This window comes from Gossypium arboreum, chromosome 1 (assembly GCF_025698485.1).
Source record: "Gossypium arboreum isolate Shixiya-1 chromosome 1, ASM2569848v2, whole genome shotgun sequence".
NCBI lineage: Eukaryota > Viridiplantae > Streptophyta > Magnoliopsida > Malvales > Malvaceae > Gossypium > Gossypium arboreum.
The window spans coordinates 44,550,895-44,567,974 of NC_069070.1; the positions used below are offsets into that span (position 1 = coordinate 44,550,895).

At 31.0% G+C, this 17,080-nt stretch overlaps 1 protein-coding gene across 1 annotated transcript; it reads right to left on the reverse strand.

The window, feature by feature from the left end:
* Positions 1-5,566: 5,566 nt before the first annotated feature.
* On the reverse strand, positions 5,567-7,964 carry LOC108487572 (zinc finger protein SHOOT GRAVITROPISM 5-like). The gene is made up of 3 exons (XM_017791945.2): positions 7,427-7,964; positions 6,933-7,332; positions 5,567-6,465 (listed from the first exon to the last, which is right to left on the reverse strand). Exons 1-3 carry the CDS (start codon positions 7,542-7,544, stop codon positions 5,745-5,747), a joined length of 1,239 nt encoding a protein of 412 aa, XP_017647434.1. The 5' UTR covers positions 7,545-7,964; the 3' UTR covers positions 5,567-5,744.
* Positions 7,965-17,080: the final 9,116 nt, after the last annotated feature.

Sequence of the window (17,080 nt, forward strand, 5' to 3'; positions counted from 1 at the left end):
TTAATTCACGAGTTTTACTTCAGGTAACAATGGATTAACCTTAGCTTATTTGCGCCAAATCCTATTTATCTTATTACTTTCATTTTTGGAGATGGAAAATGTCTTTTTATTTCTTAGTTAAAGTATGCTATTCACTTCACAAATTTCAAATTTAATTCATATATTTTTATTTTTAAAATTTTATTTTTTATATTTTTAAATTTTAAAATTTAAATCTAATTGTTAACACAATTAAAATTTTTATGTAACATTTTGGAATAAAAAATATTCACTTAGTAACAATATAACTAAAAAATATAGTTGTAATGAACTTAAATTTAATAAAATAATTTTAATAATATTAACATAGAATTGAATTATAAAATTTGAAAAATAAAGAATCTAAAACTCTTAAAAATAAAATTTCATAGAGTACATAACCTTATATTTTCCTTCCTATTTAAAAGGTTAAAGATTTTGCTTTAAATGCCATTCATATATAAGCCCACCTATAGGCTAAAATGGGCTAAATTCGGGCCTCATAGAGCTAATTCTTTGGGCCAGCCTACTCAAATTAACAATAAATACAAAAAAACAAGTACATTATTTTTTTTTTTGATAAAAACGACCCAATTAAAACTCAATTAAAACAAGTACATTATTTTATTTGATACTTATGTGGTTGATTTTATTTAACTCCACAAGCTATATTAAAAGACTGTCACATCTTTGATTTTTTTTTAAATATCATATTTTTGAGTTTTATAATTTTACTTATGGAATTAAAAACTTATGTATAAAATAATTAGCAATTTTTATTAATATTTTATTAAAAATATTAAAATATAAGTTAAAAATAATCGTTTCTTATATAAAAAAAAGTAACCGTTTATTTTTTTTATAAAGAAAAATACACTATTCGATCTTCAAAAGGAAATACTATTCTTCTAAAAGAGCCCTATTCTAGTGTATTAGCATAGAATTCAATCTGTATGGTTATGTCCAATGTTAAAAGGCCCTTAAGTGTTAGGCCCAAACTTGGAGCTTTGGATGACATAAAGCCCACATTTTTGCTAGGTTTTCTTAAGTTTAGACAATTTAATTTATAATTTACCTTCCAAATCTAAAAGAATTTATAATATTATAGTATAGGAATTTTTAATTATTAGTATATAAATATGGGGATTTATAAAATTATAATTTAGACATTACAAAATTATAAATTTATATATTAATATATTAATAAAATTTTATTTTAACTCTAGTAAATATATATAATTAATTTTTTTTTTAAATCTACCTTCACTTGTTAGTAAGGTGAATAGAAATTTAATTATTTTAATCTCTAGTTTCTCATTGCAATCTAAGAGAGGATGATATCTCATCCTCCCGTAAGTTGTGAATACATTTATTATCAAAATTGAAGGAGATAATTATTGATAGGAACTTGTTTTTAGTGGCAACCAAATTGTATGAATTGTTGGATAAAAGCCTTAGAAATATGTGATAACTTTTTTAACTTTTCAACATAAAAATATCATACAATAAGGAGTTAAATTGTATTTAATTTTTTATAAAAATAAAAATTAATAATTATAAATTAAATTAAAATAAAATTGGTCCTTTCTATTAAAAACATCATTCATTTTTACTCTTAAAAACCAGTGTGGCTGACGGATCAACCATATAGTAACATGTGACGTGCTATGTATACCTCATGTTGACATATACGAACCCATTTTTAATAGTGGAAATTGATAGAGTTTTTAATAGAAGGACCAATTTGCTCTTTGTCTAACGTATAAGGATTAATTTCTCCATTTTTTGAGTAAAGAGAGCATAATGCAATCTAACTCCTACTACAAGAACACCCATGGTACTTTTACTTTTTTCAACATATTATCATTTTCTATGGGCTTAAATCACGATTTGGCCCCTAAAGTATACTCAATTGCTCACTTTGGTACCTAAACTTTTTTTTTCTCAAATTTAGTACCTAAATTATCAATTTCTTCTATTTTTGGTCCATTTTGTAATGACCGTTAAAAAAATCCTAATGCCTAATGGAAAAGAGCCACGTAGCAATTAGGTTTATTCAAAATAAAAATATTAAATTTAAATTAAAAATAAAAATAAAAAATTATTATACTAAATATTTAAATATTAAAAATACTTTTAACTTTGATCAAGTGTTGAATGAAGTTGACCGATTGTTGCCCCGACGTTGATTGACTACGTTGTGCTATTAGAACACATCAAGTGCCCTTTTATTTTTTTAATATTAATTAAAAATATAAAAATTATATAATAAATATAATTTTTTTAAAATTAAAATGTTTTTTATAAAATTTTAAAATATATAATTATAAATTTTAAAAGTTAAAATAATATATAAAATTATTATAAAAGTTAACATATATTTCAATTCCAATTTTATAACATTTTAATTTTAATTTATTATTTTAATTTTTACAATTTATAATTATATATTTTAGAAATTTATAAAAAATACTTTTAAACTTTTAAAATATATATTATAAATGTTTAATATTATAACTTTCTTTGTACAAAAAATATTATAAATTTTTTTATTTTAAGTAAAGCTAATTGCCATGTGACATTTTTCCATTGGCGAAAGTTGCTTAATCAATTTTGTTTAATAGCCGTTACAAAATAGACAAAAGATAGAAAAAATTAATATTTTAAGTACCAAATTGAGATAAAAATTTTAAATACCAAAATGAGAAAATAAATATATTTTTAAAGTTAAACCGTGAATTGGGTTTTTTTATATTCCTAATAAAAAATCAAAGAAGGATAAAGGGAAAAGTAAGTGATACATTTTTTTATATATATTTCATTTAAAAACAGATATTATTATGTATTTCTCTTTTTTAAAAAAAATTGATATGAAGATTATGAAATATATTTTTTCTTTTATTGATTATGTGTTAGATTTATTTTATTTCTAATTAGTCCTTAAATTTGTGAAGTTTTGTTGTGGTTACTGGCTCACAATCACTTCTTAAATTAGTATCCTAACAAAAATGTATTAGTTCCTTCTCCCATTTCACTCATTGATTTTCTTTTTTTTTTTATTATTTTATATTCATTTAGATCATAATCCATTTATGTTTCCATTCCCAACAAAATTTGCATTAAAGGAAACTGCAGTATAGAGGAAATCGAAAAGCTGCAAACATTTTGAGATGGTTCTCTCTCAAACTTGTTTGTTGTAAAGGGTTGAAATAGTTAAAAGATCACTGCGCATTTCTAAAGTTATTTGATGTTTTAATTAGATTCAATAAATCAAATTAATTTAATTCATTAAGTAGTCAGATAATTTTTACCGTAAGCATTAAAATTAAATAAAATAATTATGCCATTTTCATTTAAATCAAACCAAATAAAAATTAGATGATATAATTTTTCGCATTCAAATTTAAATTAAAATATTGAATCAAAGTAAAAGCTATGAAATATAAGTTATTCTAAAAGTAGGCCTTTTTCCTCACATTCCCATGTGGGAGAGATTTTAGTTGCTATCAAATAAGATTAAGACAAGGAGGAGACAAACCAACTTTTCTCAACAATACAAGTATATTTATATTTATATAAAATAATAATTAAAAGTATTTGTTTTATTTTATTTAAGTTTTGACCTTGTCTTTTGGCTGGCGAAGGGCACTGCTTTTTTACCTCCCTAGTTTACTTTCTTTCCAATTTGTTGAACTAAATGTGCGACTCCACCTGATCTTTCTTAATGTTTAACCTCCCTTTCTCTCAATTTCAATTTCATCCCTCTTTTAACTGCCATAGAGTTAAAAGTTACTTTTTTAATTCCTTTCTATATATATATTTTTTAAAAAATTTATTTTGTGTACATTAGTAAGTGCATGAGCTGTTTGTTTAAAATCATCCCCCAAAGCAAGTGAAAATAACGTAACTGCCATTCATTTATATCCGATGAACAAAAAAGGAAAAGGAAACTGCATTAAAAGGTGGGGAAAGAGCTGCCCGTGGTCCCAAACCCAAGATCTAAGCCTTAACCCCTTCATTTATAAATAAAGAACCCAGAAAACATAAAATAAAAATAAATAATGGAAACCCTTCTGGGCTGCTTCACCTTTGCCTTTGGATGAACTAAAATACCCTACACAGGCACAGCTAGTGCTACATATATATACGGGGTTGAAGGATTGAAGGGCGCAAATATGGTGGTCGAGGAAAGTGTTTCTTTTGCTACAACTGCTATTCATTTAATTTTTGGCTCAAATGAAAAACAAAATTTAATGGGAAAGGGCAGTGTGTCCCTCTGCTCTGCCATAGCTGCTGCTGAATCTGATAAAGTGTGAGAGAGAGTGTGTTTTTTAAGTGAATTGGATGTGTTGTTTATGCTTGAGAAGGACCATTGCCTGTCTATAACCATTTCAACTGTGGCACTGAAAAACATGGTGTTTTTATAAGCATTTAAAAGGACACAAATGCAATGAAAATGACATTCCTTTCCCACCCTCCCTCCTCTCTCTTCCTTTCTTTTCTTTTACAACATTCAATTTGGGGTTGAATCTATGGGTCACCATCTTTGAATGGTTCCTTCCTATTTTCTAGCTAAAATGGTCCCCAATATGTGTAAAAACTCCAATACCCCAAAGAGAGGATTTTCATATTCCATGTGTCGTTCATTCATTTATATTTTCATTAAGAAGACAAAAAATAAACATAAGCTTGGCTTACATTTACATGCAGACCCTTTGAAATTTAAATTTGCCTAAAATCTAACAAGCAATCCAAGCATTATGTTTTGAACTCTTCTTCTTTTTCTTCCCATTATTTTAATGCTTCCGACAAAAACAAAAAGAAAAATTTATAAAGGGAAAAGCCGCATCAACCGGCTATAGTATTAGGGGAAAGATAAATCCAACACCCTTTGTTTTGTTGTTATCCTTAAATTTTTTTTCAATGTTTTGTTTTTATTATAAACTTTACACATTTTGGTCCAAGTATAACGAAAACCCATCGTGAGTTGCTGAGCTAAAATACAACTTACAAATTTTGTGAGCCTCAGCATGTTTTTCTTTTTCCTTTTTATCTTACTTTAGTAGGAAAACCCATCATAGAGAGTTCTATTCTCAATTTATGGTCTAATCCGGTTCAACTTTAAATATAGTCACAACTTGTATATCTCGAAATATATTGTAACAAAACATATATGTCAGTGCCTAATCTAGGATTATTCAATAAGTTTCACACACACACACTCGTATATATAAGACTTGGGCTAGTGGCTAGAAGAATAATCTGAAATGATAGGTTTCTCTCCAAGCTTTATGATGGGATTCAGCATATTTGAAGTCAAGCGGACGATAAAATGTGCCCTGATGTTTAAAACATTCACATGGCATACCTGCAGGTGTAGCAGTGCAATAAGAGGTTGAGAAAATCTCAAGGCATGACCATTTGTTCATATATCTCATATAGATACTGTACTTCACACTGCATTTAATTAAATTGCAATGTCTACCCCGCCCCCCCCCCCCCTTTTTTCTATTAAACAAATGAAGATATAGTAAATCAATTCAAGAACTGCTTAAAACGACCATTTTCTTCTTCTTTTTCTTATATCAAATCCACGATAGTGGTTAGAATAAGTGAAGAAAAACTAGTTGACAAAGCAAAGAAAAACTCAACGTGCAGATCAAAGAACAAAGAGATTTAAGGGCTAATGGGGGTTGATCATTCATCATTGCATGATCAACTTGCCGTCACTCTCCTTCCCCTTCTGTTGTGGCTGAAGACATGTAACTCATAGCAAGTGAGGTCTCATCATCTGGACCAGCAGCTGTTGATGTTTGGAACTGATGCTTGCAAGTTTGACAAGTGATCTGCATGATTGTAGCACTTATCTTCTTTGTGGCTTGATCTTTCAAGGCTTGAGCTTTCTCCAGTTCACCTTGCGCTTGTTGCCTTATCCTCTTTGCACTAGCGAACTCAAGCTCAGCCATCTCGATCTGTCTCTTAGCTTCTTGTCTAGCCTTTTCGGCGTAGGCCTTCTCGGCCATGGCCAACTTTAGCTGCCCACTTGCGAACTCTTTCAACCTACTAGCTTCCAATGTCGTTTTACTTGCATTCTTTTCGCCACCGTCGTTGGACCCTATCGATAGCTTCAAATGAGTAGCGTACTCCTCATATGAATCCCTCGAGTTAGCGGTTGATGAAGGTAGAAGTTGAAGTTCAAGATTGTGTTGCAGATGTTGGCGCTGATAGTCTGAACCAGACACACGCTTGTACAAGAAAACAGGCTCCGTTGATTTTGTAATCGGCAATCCATGCAATGGGGCGATGCTAAAGTTGGCATCGCTTGAAGGACTAGTGCTTGAAGCCGTCCGAGAGGAGCAGGCTGCTGCAGGTTGCAGCTGCGCCTGCAACTCAGGTTGAACTCGTCGAGTGGTGCAAACATCTTGGTGTTCAATGAAACTCTCCACCCTGAAACGACACAGATTAGATGAGAATTTGGACTGTTCCAGGTTTTTTTTTTTTTAAATAATCAAGTTTGGATTATACAAACTAAGTCAAGGAAGCAACCAAGTCCTCTTCATGTAGGGTTAACGAGGAACAAAGCAATATAAAATGCAATATAAAATTGATTTTAGTTACCTATAGGTCGGATTATGAGACTAGGTTTCCTGTATGAAAATACTAATTAAAATATGAACTGGGGTCTGAATTCTAGTGTCTGTAAACAACTATTTTGCGTGTAATTGGGTTTTAATTAAGTAAACAAACAAAAACATGTTATGGGGAATAGGGAAGAGGAAATCATTCTTGGATTTTGTTTTTAGGATGATTTTGAGGGTATTTTTAGGGTTTGAATGTGGAAAAAAAATTGAGAGGAAAGAGGAAAGAGAAGGAGGTTGTATTTTGGGGGTATGAAGAAGTGAAGTGAGAGTGACCTGGAAAAGACACGGCCACAGTCACAAGAATGGCCCCGGGTGCCACAAGTCTTGAGATGAGCCTTGTAATCAGACTGAACAGCGTAACCTTTAGAGCATTTCTCGCAAACCCACTGTTTCTGATTGCTGTGTTTCCGCCGGAAATGTTTCTTGATGCCAACCAGATCACCTAAAGCATGGCAAGGGTCATGATGCAAGCAGGTTGGCTCGGGGCAAACGAACACCCTCTTCTTCACCTCTTGTGATTCCCTTTTCAGCAGCTTCCATGGCACCTTATGCCTTCTCCTATGCATTTGCAGGTTCTGGTCTCTTTGAAACCCTTGGTTGCAGATCTCACAAACATATCTATCCGATTCCAGCAACGTTTTCGGAGATAAAGAAACCACCTCTGCATCAGGATCTACAAACACAAAATCAATTCAATTATGAACAAAACAAAAAACAAAAGAATAGGGTATTTAACTAATGAATTAAAACATATAAGCTAGTACAACCTGGGGTGCCTGCTGGCTTTCTTTTTCTTTTATGGGTGGCCCCATTTTCCAAAGGAGTGAGGGGATCAGAGGAGGAAGATGGAAGGGGTGCAGCAGAAATTGAAGAGTTGTCTAACATAGTGATGGTTTGCAGTTCACTATATGTGTGGTGTGGGTGATGGAGTTTGAAGTGAAAAAACAAATCAATCAATCTTGCTTTAGCTGTACAGGTGGTGGAGGGCTTGGCTTGGAGTAGCTAGTGGGGGAGAGGAAATTCAGCTTTCCTGATAATACTACACAAAGGAAAATGGGGATCAGAGAGAGAGGGAAGGGAACATGGAGAAGAAGAAAAAGCTATTGCTTTCTGCCATCAACTTTCTATCTTTTAAGCTTTATTTAAAAAAAGTTTTCTTGGTTTTGCTGTTTCAATTAGACCCCCACCATGAACAGGTAAGGTTGAGGCAAGTCTTACTTATAAAGCTCCTTTGAATGAGAGAGAGGAGGAGAGGGGGCTGATTCAATCACAAATGCTTGTGTTTTGGGAGCCCACACCCACATAATAACACACAGGCATTTGGACAGGAACAAAAAAACATCCTCACAACAAAACAAACTGTCATTATTCAATCACACAGTAATTTGCATGAATTTATTTCTTTATTATTCATATATTATTCCTATTTGTATATATGAATAGTAACTGCAGGCCACACCACCCTTCCATTTCCACCTGACCTCTTTTTTTTTTCATTTCCCTTTTGTGAGAAAAAGTTGAGATGTAAATCTTGGGGGGAGGGGTGAAAATGGATTATTTGTTTGATTAAGCAAAATGTAAACTAAAACCCTAAATTAGTACTGTTTTCTTTCAGTTTTTCTAAAGATGAGGGAAACAAGATTTGTCACTTTCAAGAAGGTTGAAATCATTTCTATAAGAGATTTTTTTTTTCTTTCTTTTTCTTTTAGTTATTTAAAATCTCCTCCCCCATCCTTCAAAATTTGCCCTATTTCTCATTATGTAACTCTTTCTCCAATAAAGAAAAAGGGATATTGGAACCCTAATAATTCTATTTGCCAGAAAGTTACTGTTATATCACTCAGCTAATGAGTTCAAAAAAGTTATTGTGGTAGATACTGATTTTGGCTATACATATAAAAAAAAGTTGAAAAAATAAAGTTTTGAATGAAAAATATTTGAGCTAGAGATAGAATTAGAGTGATGAAATTCAACTCAATTGAAGAACCTATCTACATTGTGATATTATTTTATTTTGATATATTATATATAAGATCATATTGACTGTATATGAAATAGGTTTGCATGGGTTCCAACAAACACTCGTATTCTTTTATCATAAAACATCGTTAATTATCATCATGGAATTGTGTAAACCCTATAGAGGTTTAAATAATATATCGATAAATATTAACAGAATCTTTTACTACCCCACTTATTCAATCAACATTTTAATTCAATTATCAAATAACTAAATTTTAGTAGAATCAACTTCTATATTTTTATTTTAATCATTTAAAACAATTCACTTATAACCAGAGGCAAAATTTGAAATTTTTTAAGGGACTAAAATTAAATTGTAATTTTGTGATAGTAAAAATACAATTTCACCATTTTAATAGTCTATATCTTTATAATTTTAAATGATTAAATCAAAATTTTATCATTTTAAGGGGTTAAAGTATAATTTTACTTTTACTAATTTAAAATTTTAAAGGGCTTAAATGAAAAGTTTTCCATGTTGAGGAGATGGGGCTCCTGCCATCCCCACACAGTAAGAATAGTTATGAAGTACATTTCTCTTATTAAATTACTTCTTTATAACAATATATTATTTAAAAATTTAAGTAAAATTATAATTTTAGCATATAAATAAGTCTATTAATTATAATTTATTAATAAAAATGATCTTAATTAAAATATTATTCCAATAAAAAATTAAATTTTACATGAAAAATTTATTAATTATATTTTATTAAATAAAATGATCTTCAATGAGTGAAATTAAAAATATTAATTCAATAAACTATTAAATTTTTAATTAAATATTTTACAATAAATTTAGAATATCATAAACTTATAAATTGATCTCATGTATATATTTTTAAAGGTAGATAAGTTATACTAATTAATTGAACTCGTTAGTTTTATGAACTTCATAATTAATTATGTGAAAGAATGTAAAATAAAATATACATAAAAGTAATAATTTTGCACATGCTATACACATTTTAGTTTTGTTTGATTTGATTCTCACTTTATTTCTATTTTGAACATAATTCTCACTTATTTTATATGGTATGATATGGTAAGTTTAAAATAATTATCTGGTTATAACAACATGTTATTATAAGTATATAACAGACAAAACTTTAAGAAATAAACATAGATGTTATAGAAAAATTGATAGTAATAATTTGTATTATATGAATTTTGATGGTAATACTAATATTTGCATTTGTGTTATTACTGTATCTGAAATTATTAGATCTATAGTAGCTACCTTTAATCACTGGCTTAAAGCAGCTACATAGGATAGAGACATGTTATTAATAAGCGTTGTGCCAAAATATATAGTGTTTTTAATGCATTTTAAAACTAATTAATAATATTTAGTTTTAAACATTAATTAGGTTTTCTAATTTTGAAATTGAAGGCTCTATTATTAGTATATTAAATAGTTATCATATCATACTGGATGTAATCTATTCATAATTTTTGTGGTGATAAATAAAAATGTTAATTATTTATTTAGAAAAATGCTTGTTATAAGAACCAGAGCTGCTCATCATTTTAAACTTTTCTCGTCGGCATGATGGAGACATTTGTTCGCTATCTTTTTAACCAACCAAAGATAAGAAATATGAATTATTACAAATTAATAAGTCATGTTTCACAATTTGTATTGAAAATTCAATGAATTATATTAGACAACTATTTATAGATGTCACAACCCACTAAACGCCAACTGCTAAAACAATTTAAAGAAAAAAAAAATTCACAGCCAAGAAATTGTTTCTTTCTAAATACACGATTAATTTTTATATATCACAAAACGAATACGAAAATTACCTTAATTTCACAAAAATTTAAAATTCTTAGAAAAGCAAAAATTCTCAAAATTATCTAAAAGGTTATAAAAGACTTACCATGTATCTAAAAAATTAATTTTCTCCCTCATAAATATTTGGGTTTTGAGTTAGTTATTATCATTTTAAAATACTTTCTTTTTAATAAATGTGGACCTCACTTTTAGAATTAAAATTTTAAAATAAATTATATTAATTAGTTTTCATTTTCAATTGAATTTAAAAATTAAATTGTATATGTGCCACGCAATATTTACATTGTTTCATGTTAATAAATGCACAAAAACAATTATTTCCTGCTAATAAATAAAAAATATTAATCTTTTAAATAAATGACACTTTTTAATGAAGTTATTCTTTTGAGTTAAAATTATTATGTTTATATTAAATTATAAGAAGAACATAAAAGTAGTACGTAAATTAAGCAAATTCAAATAAATCTTGTCGTTTAATTTTCAAAATTAATTTCAGTTTCTTATTATTTACTAACCCATACGGAACAACTATCTTCCTAAGATTAAAAAAATTATTTCATCAAAATCACGCACAAATTTATATACATATTTAAATCCATTTTACCACAATAAACTATAAATATTAAGCAATTGCCTTAACCGTTATTATATTTATGATTAAAAATATTAATTTTTATATAATTATAGAAATAATTGCAATTTATAATCACTTGCCTAAGTTCAAGCAAATCATGCCATTAGAGACTTACGGTAAAAAAAATAAAAAAATGGAAAGTTACAAAAATTGTGATAATTAATTTATTGTCTTCAATAAAATATAATTGATTAGTTTTCTCAATTCTGACTTCATCTTTACAAATGCAAGACTACTCTTAGAGTATTTGTAGCGCTCGAAACTTGTTCCTCGTGGAGGGTTTAGGATTGGCGCATTACAGCCAAAAGAAAATCTCTTCATTTTCGAAAAAGTATTGGACGGAGACCCGAGTTCCATTTGTCCAACTAAATGTGCGTGAGATAATAATTTAAACCTTTACAATTAGTGAGTCAAAACATTTTGGATTATGAAAGTTTTTCCAAAAGCAACTAAAGAACACTATGATTAGGCGCATATGAGACTTTAGTTACAAAATAATAGTTCTTAAAAAAAGGTAAATCGATGAACTCATCCCGCTTCATGTTTGTCATGCATAGTACTAAATATTAGAATTCTCACAGTAAAAGGTATTAAGTCTTCCTATTCTTTGGGAGATCTTGAGAATGAAAGATAAATGGAGTGAGTTCATAGAACTTAGTGAGTTCTAAGGCGGACACTTGGATAACTATGTCTTAGGTAAACAAACAGACCCATCCTCCTCAGTGGTAAACACGATTCACCCATTGGCGAAGACCAAACTTGCACAGATTTATAACAAATAAAGCTTTTTGGTGCATACATTATGCCCATACATTCATGCAGATAACCTTCTTTGTGTTAGCCAAACATGGGTCCGTGTTCCGAGATCAATCAGTCCTTTCATTTCCTTTGCCATGCTAGCCAGTCTGGTTTGTAATGTACCTGCCTTACCAGAGGCTACATAACCATTGTCATGCAGACAACCTTCTTTGTGTTAGCCAAACTCGGGTACGTGTTCAGAGATTAATCATTCCTTTCATTTCCTTTACCATGCTAACTAGTCTGGTTTGCAATGTACCTGCCTTACCAGAGGTCACATAACCATTGTTCATGTACTGCGATCTGCCAGTTCAATGCACTTTACATAGAAGGCAACACCATGAATTCATTACAGAGTCATGTTTTATGTACCTCGATCTACCAATTCAATGGATATACCATCAAAGGCAACGCCATGAATCCTTTTCTTTATTTTGAACATATGGTTCCTTTTTTAGAGTGAAAATAGGGTAATGACTTAACATAAAGTAAAGTTCTTCATCGTTTTCACAAACATGCAAGACTAGACTTTTTCACCAAACAAGTGAACTTACCTTGAACCAGACATGAGCAGAAGCACAATACACACACATGGGGTATAAAGGAACTCACTAGAAAATATAGCAAGGCTAAGACCGCAAGTCCCTTGCCTTTGTCTCTAGAACTTTTGAATGTCTCTTGAGCTATGGCATAAATAATTAACTCATCAGTTTTCATCCTTTAGAAAAGCTAAGCAAGTTTTCAGGGATGCTAAATCAGGAAACCCAAAACCTGGAAGTTTCCTTCTAAACTAATCCTAGAGCATGGAACTCTAAGGCCCCTTCAATAACCATGATAATAGCTTAAGATTCATTGATACTTACCAAGTATCAACTGTTAATGGAGTTTGCTGAATACAGTGATCCCAAAACCTTTAAGCTATCCTTAGTTTTAAACTTTTCCCAAATGTTACTAAGAGAATTAAGAGAAAAAATAAAGTTTGTCAAAGAAAGCACAAAGCTTGGTCAAGAAGCCAATACTGACATGCACGAGGGAATAACTTAGTGAGCAAGTTCATTCTCCCCACTACTTCTTCTTTGAAAATAATGACTAATAACTTTCTCTCTCCTTTTAAATGTTTGTATAACACCCCTAACCCATATCCGTCGCCAGAATAGGGTTACGAAGTATTACCGCACTAATCTCATAAACAATCGTGCAATTTGAATTACAATTCTCATTTCAATTTAAAATCCATACAAAAACAATCATATAGTCCCTAACACGAACCCTCGAGGCCAAAAACAAGCATTAGAAGTGGTTTGGGACTAAATCGAGAACTTAGGAAAAAGTTTGGAAAACATAGAAAATTTTTAAAGTACAGGGGACACATGTTCGTGTGGCCTGGCCGTGTGTCTCACACGGCTAAAGACACGCCTGTGTCACAGGCCTTGTACTGGGCCGTGCCAAACCTGTAGGGTATACTGACTTATACATACGGCCAAGTCACACGCCCATGTGCTGGGCCGTGTAGAGCATATTGACTTGGTTTTTAAATAAACATCAGGGGACACACGGCCGTGTCACCTGACCGTGTGTCACACACGGCTGAGGTACACGTCCGTGTAGACAAAAATAGGCTATTTTCCAAGCCATCTTTCTCACCCAAATTTGCATCCACCTAAACATGTCAAATGATATATAACATAGCATGAATAGGAATTCAAACCAATCTCAACCAAGGCTAAATCATGCCATTTCAATACCAACAACTATAAGGCTCATAAATACCACAATTGGACATTCACAAACATACCAATATGACTTCTCACAATCATCTAAATAATCAAACTTACTTTGTAGGCTTTGTGCCTAAATCAACATGCTTACCATATCTCAAAATTGAGCCATTTAGTACTTAAAATACAAACACACAATTAAGACATTTACCTAACAATTATAAACCACATATTAAAGAGCCATATACATACTTACATATCCAAACATACTCCATGGTAACCCAAATGCACACAGGATGTAAATAAACACTTATATACATATATATACTAACATATGCCAAAATAAGCTAAATCACATGGCTATCAACATTACAAACATATAAGCCATATTAACCACAACTCCTATACATGCCATATAACCAATTACACAAGTTCAAAAGTACCAAAATGATAGCTTGATAGTGTGATGAGATCTCCTACAACTCCCAATCCGAGTAAGCTTTGAAATCACTATAAAACACGGGAAGTAAACAAAGAAAGCTATAAAGCTTAGTAAGCTCGTATGATTAATAAATATAGCCTACCATTCATTCAAAAATTAAGTTATCTATCATAATACACTATAATTCAACTTAATCACAAGGCTAACATATGTTCATCCACATAGTAGATCATGTAACTCTCAAATTTCATAGATTCAATGCTTATACGGTTTACGTACATACCTGCACTGATACATTTCAATCTCTTACCCTTTTATATCTTCAATATACCTGTTGAACCATTTGGAATAATATTGGATACTCGAGAATCTCGCATCTTAAGTGCCAATACACGGCCGAAGCCATCTCAATCTCATATCTCATATAATGCTCACTCTCAGCTATCAATGGGTTTGCTCAGACAAGTTGACAGTCAAGATGTAACTACACGGTGCTGCTCACACAAGCTGACGAGAATTCGCAACACATGCCGAAAAACTAAGCCATTGGTAGAACGTACGGACCAGCACCCAAAACACAATAACTCCTAATGACATGTCATTTGTATCCTAATCTATTCTTAAGGTTCAACCTGGATTCCATACGTAGCAAATTGTTCGTCGAACATTTCCATAAGGTCTTATTCATTAACAATACAATTATAAAGCATTTAAAACACAATTAAATTAATGCTTATTAACATACGAACTTACCTCGATCACAAAAATGTCACAACAGGATTGACTAGTCCAAACTTCATTTTTCCCCCGATCTAGATTTGTACGTTGTTTTTCTTGATCTATATAATCAAATTTAACTCATTTAATTATCATTATATTCAATATTATCTAAATTTCATGTTATGAAAATTTTACACTTTTGTCCCTAATATTTCAACTTCTTTATAGTTTAGTCCCTAGTTCATAAAAATGCAAATTCATGCATTTTAGTCCACACCCATGCTAGCCTATACTTATATCAACCCATATTTTTCATTATTTCACACATTTACCACACAATTTATCACATTTCTTAATTTAATCCCTAATTGACAATTCTATCAAGAATCACTTAACAAATGCTATTTATCTAACAACAACCATCCATTTTCTATCATCAAACATCAAAACACATACATATTCATCAATGGTAAAACCCTAAACCTTTAAAAATTTTGCAAATTAGTCCCTGGGCTTGATAGATTAAGCTACAACGACTCCAAAAACATATAAATCATTAAAAATGAGCAAAATTACATTTACATGCACTAGGTATCAATGGCTAAATGCTTAAACTTCTCCCATGGCTTTTTCTTCTTTAAATTTCGGCAAGAAGACGAACATGCATGCTTTGTTATTTTGTTTTCTATATTTTAATATATTTAATTATCAATTTACAATATTAACCTTATTAATTAACTACTTAAAACACTTAATTCATGTCCATCTTTGTCCACTCATATTAACAATGGTCTAATTACCTCTTAAGGACCTCCACTTTAAATTTCCATAGCTATTAGACCCCTTTAGCTATTAGAGCCCAACTTTTACACTTTACGCGTTTTAATCCTTTTTATCGGATTGAGCATTCAAACGATAAAATTTCTTAACGAAATTTTTACACAATCATACTATCATGCTGTAGACATTAAAATAATAATAAAATAAATACTTTGACCTCAGATTTGTTATCTTGAAACCACTATTCTGATTTGACTAAAAACGGGCTACTACAACTCTCCCCTCTTAGGAATTTTCGTCTCCGAAAATCTTACCAGAAAATAAGTTAGGGTACTGTTTTATCATAACGTCCTCGGGTTCCCATGTAGCCTCTTCAACACCGTGACGTTGCCATAGAACCTTCACTAAAGCGATGCTCTTATTTCTCAACTCTTTAACTTCTCAAGCTAGAATTCTGATTGGTTCTTCACTATACGACATATCAAGCTAAATTTCAATCTCTGTTGGAGAAATTATATGCGATGGGTCTGATCGATTCCGTCGTAACATCGACACATGAAACACATTATGGATCTTTTCCAGCTCTGATGGTAAAGCTAGTCGATATGCCACTAGCCCTATTCTCTCAATAATCTCGTACGGTCCGAAAAATTTTGCGACCAAATCGAAGAATCTTCTTCCATGGTGATACTTTTAGAACACTCTATCGCCGATTTCAAATCAATGTCTTTACGTTTCAAATCCACATATGATTTCTATCGATCTGAAGCTACTTTCAAGCTGTCGCTAATTACTTTCACTTTCTTTTTGGTCTCACTGATCAAATCAACCCCGTGAATCTTTTTTTCACTAAGCTCGATCCAGTGCAAAGGAGTTCTGCATTTACAACCATATAAAATTTCATAGGTGCCATCTTTATACTTGATTGAAAACTACTGTTATACGCGAATTCAATCAACGATAAATATTTTTCCCAGTTGCCTTCAAACTCTAAAACACAGCAACGAAGCATATCTTCGAGAATCTGAATAACTCTCTCGGATTGACCATCTATTTGAGGATGAAAAGTAGTACTAAAGTGCAACTGCGTATCCAAAGCTTCTTGCAATTTCTTCCAAACTTGCGATGTAAACCTTGAATCTCTATCTGAAAGAATAAAAACTGGCACCCCGTGTAATCTGCAATCTCAGAGATGTACAATTCAGCTAATCTATCGAGTGAAAAGTCTATACGTACTAGAATGAAATGTGCAAAATTTGTCAATTGATCAACTATCACCCAAATAACTTCTTTCTTTTTTGGAGATAGGTGTAACCCCAATACAAAATCTATTGTAACTCTATCCCATTTTCGCTCTGGTATCATCACTAGTTGTAGTAGTCCCGAAGGCACTTGATGTTTGGCTTTAACCTGTTGACAAACCAAGCATCTCAAAACAAATTATGAAATATCTCGTTTCATGCCGACCACCAGTACAACTATTTCAAATCATTGTACATCTTAGTA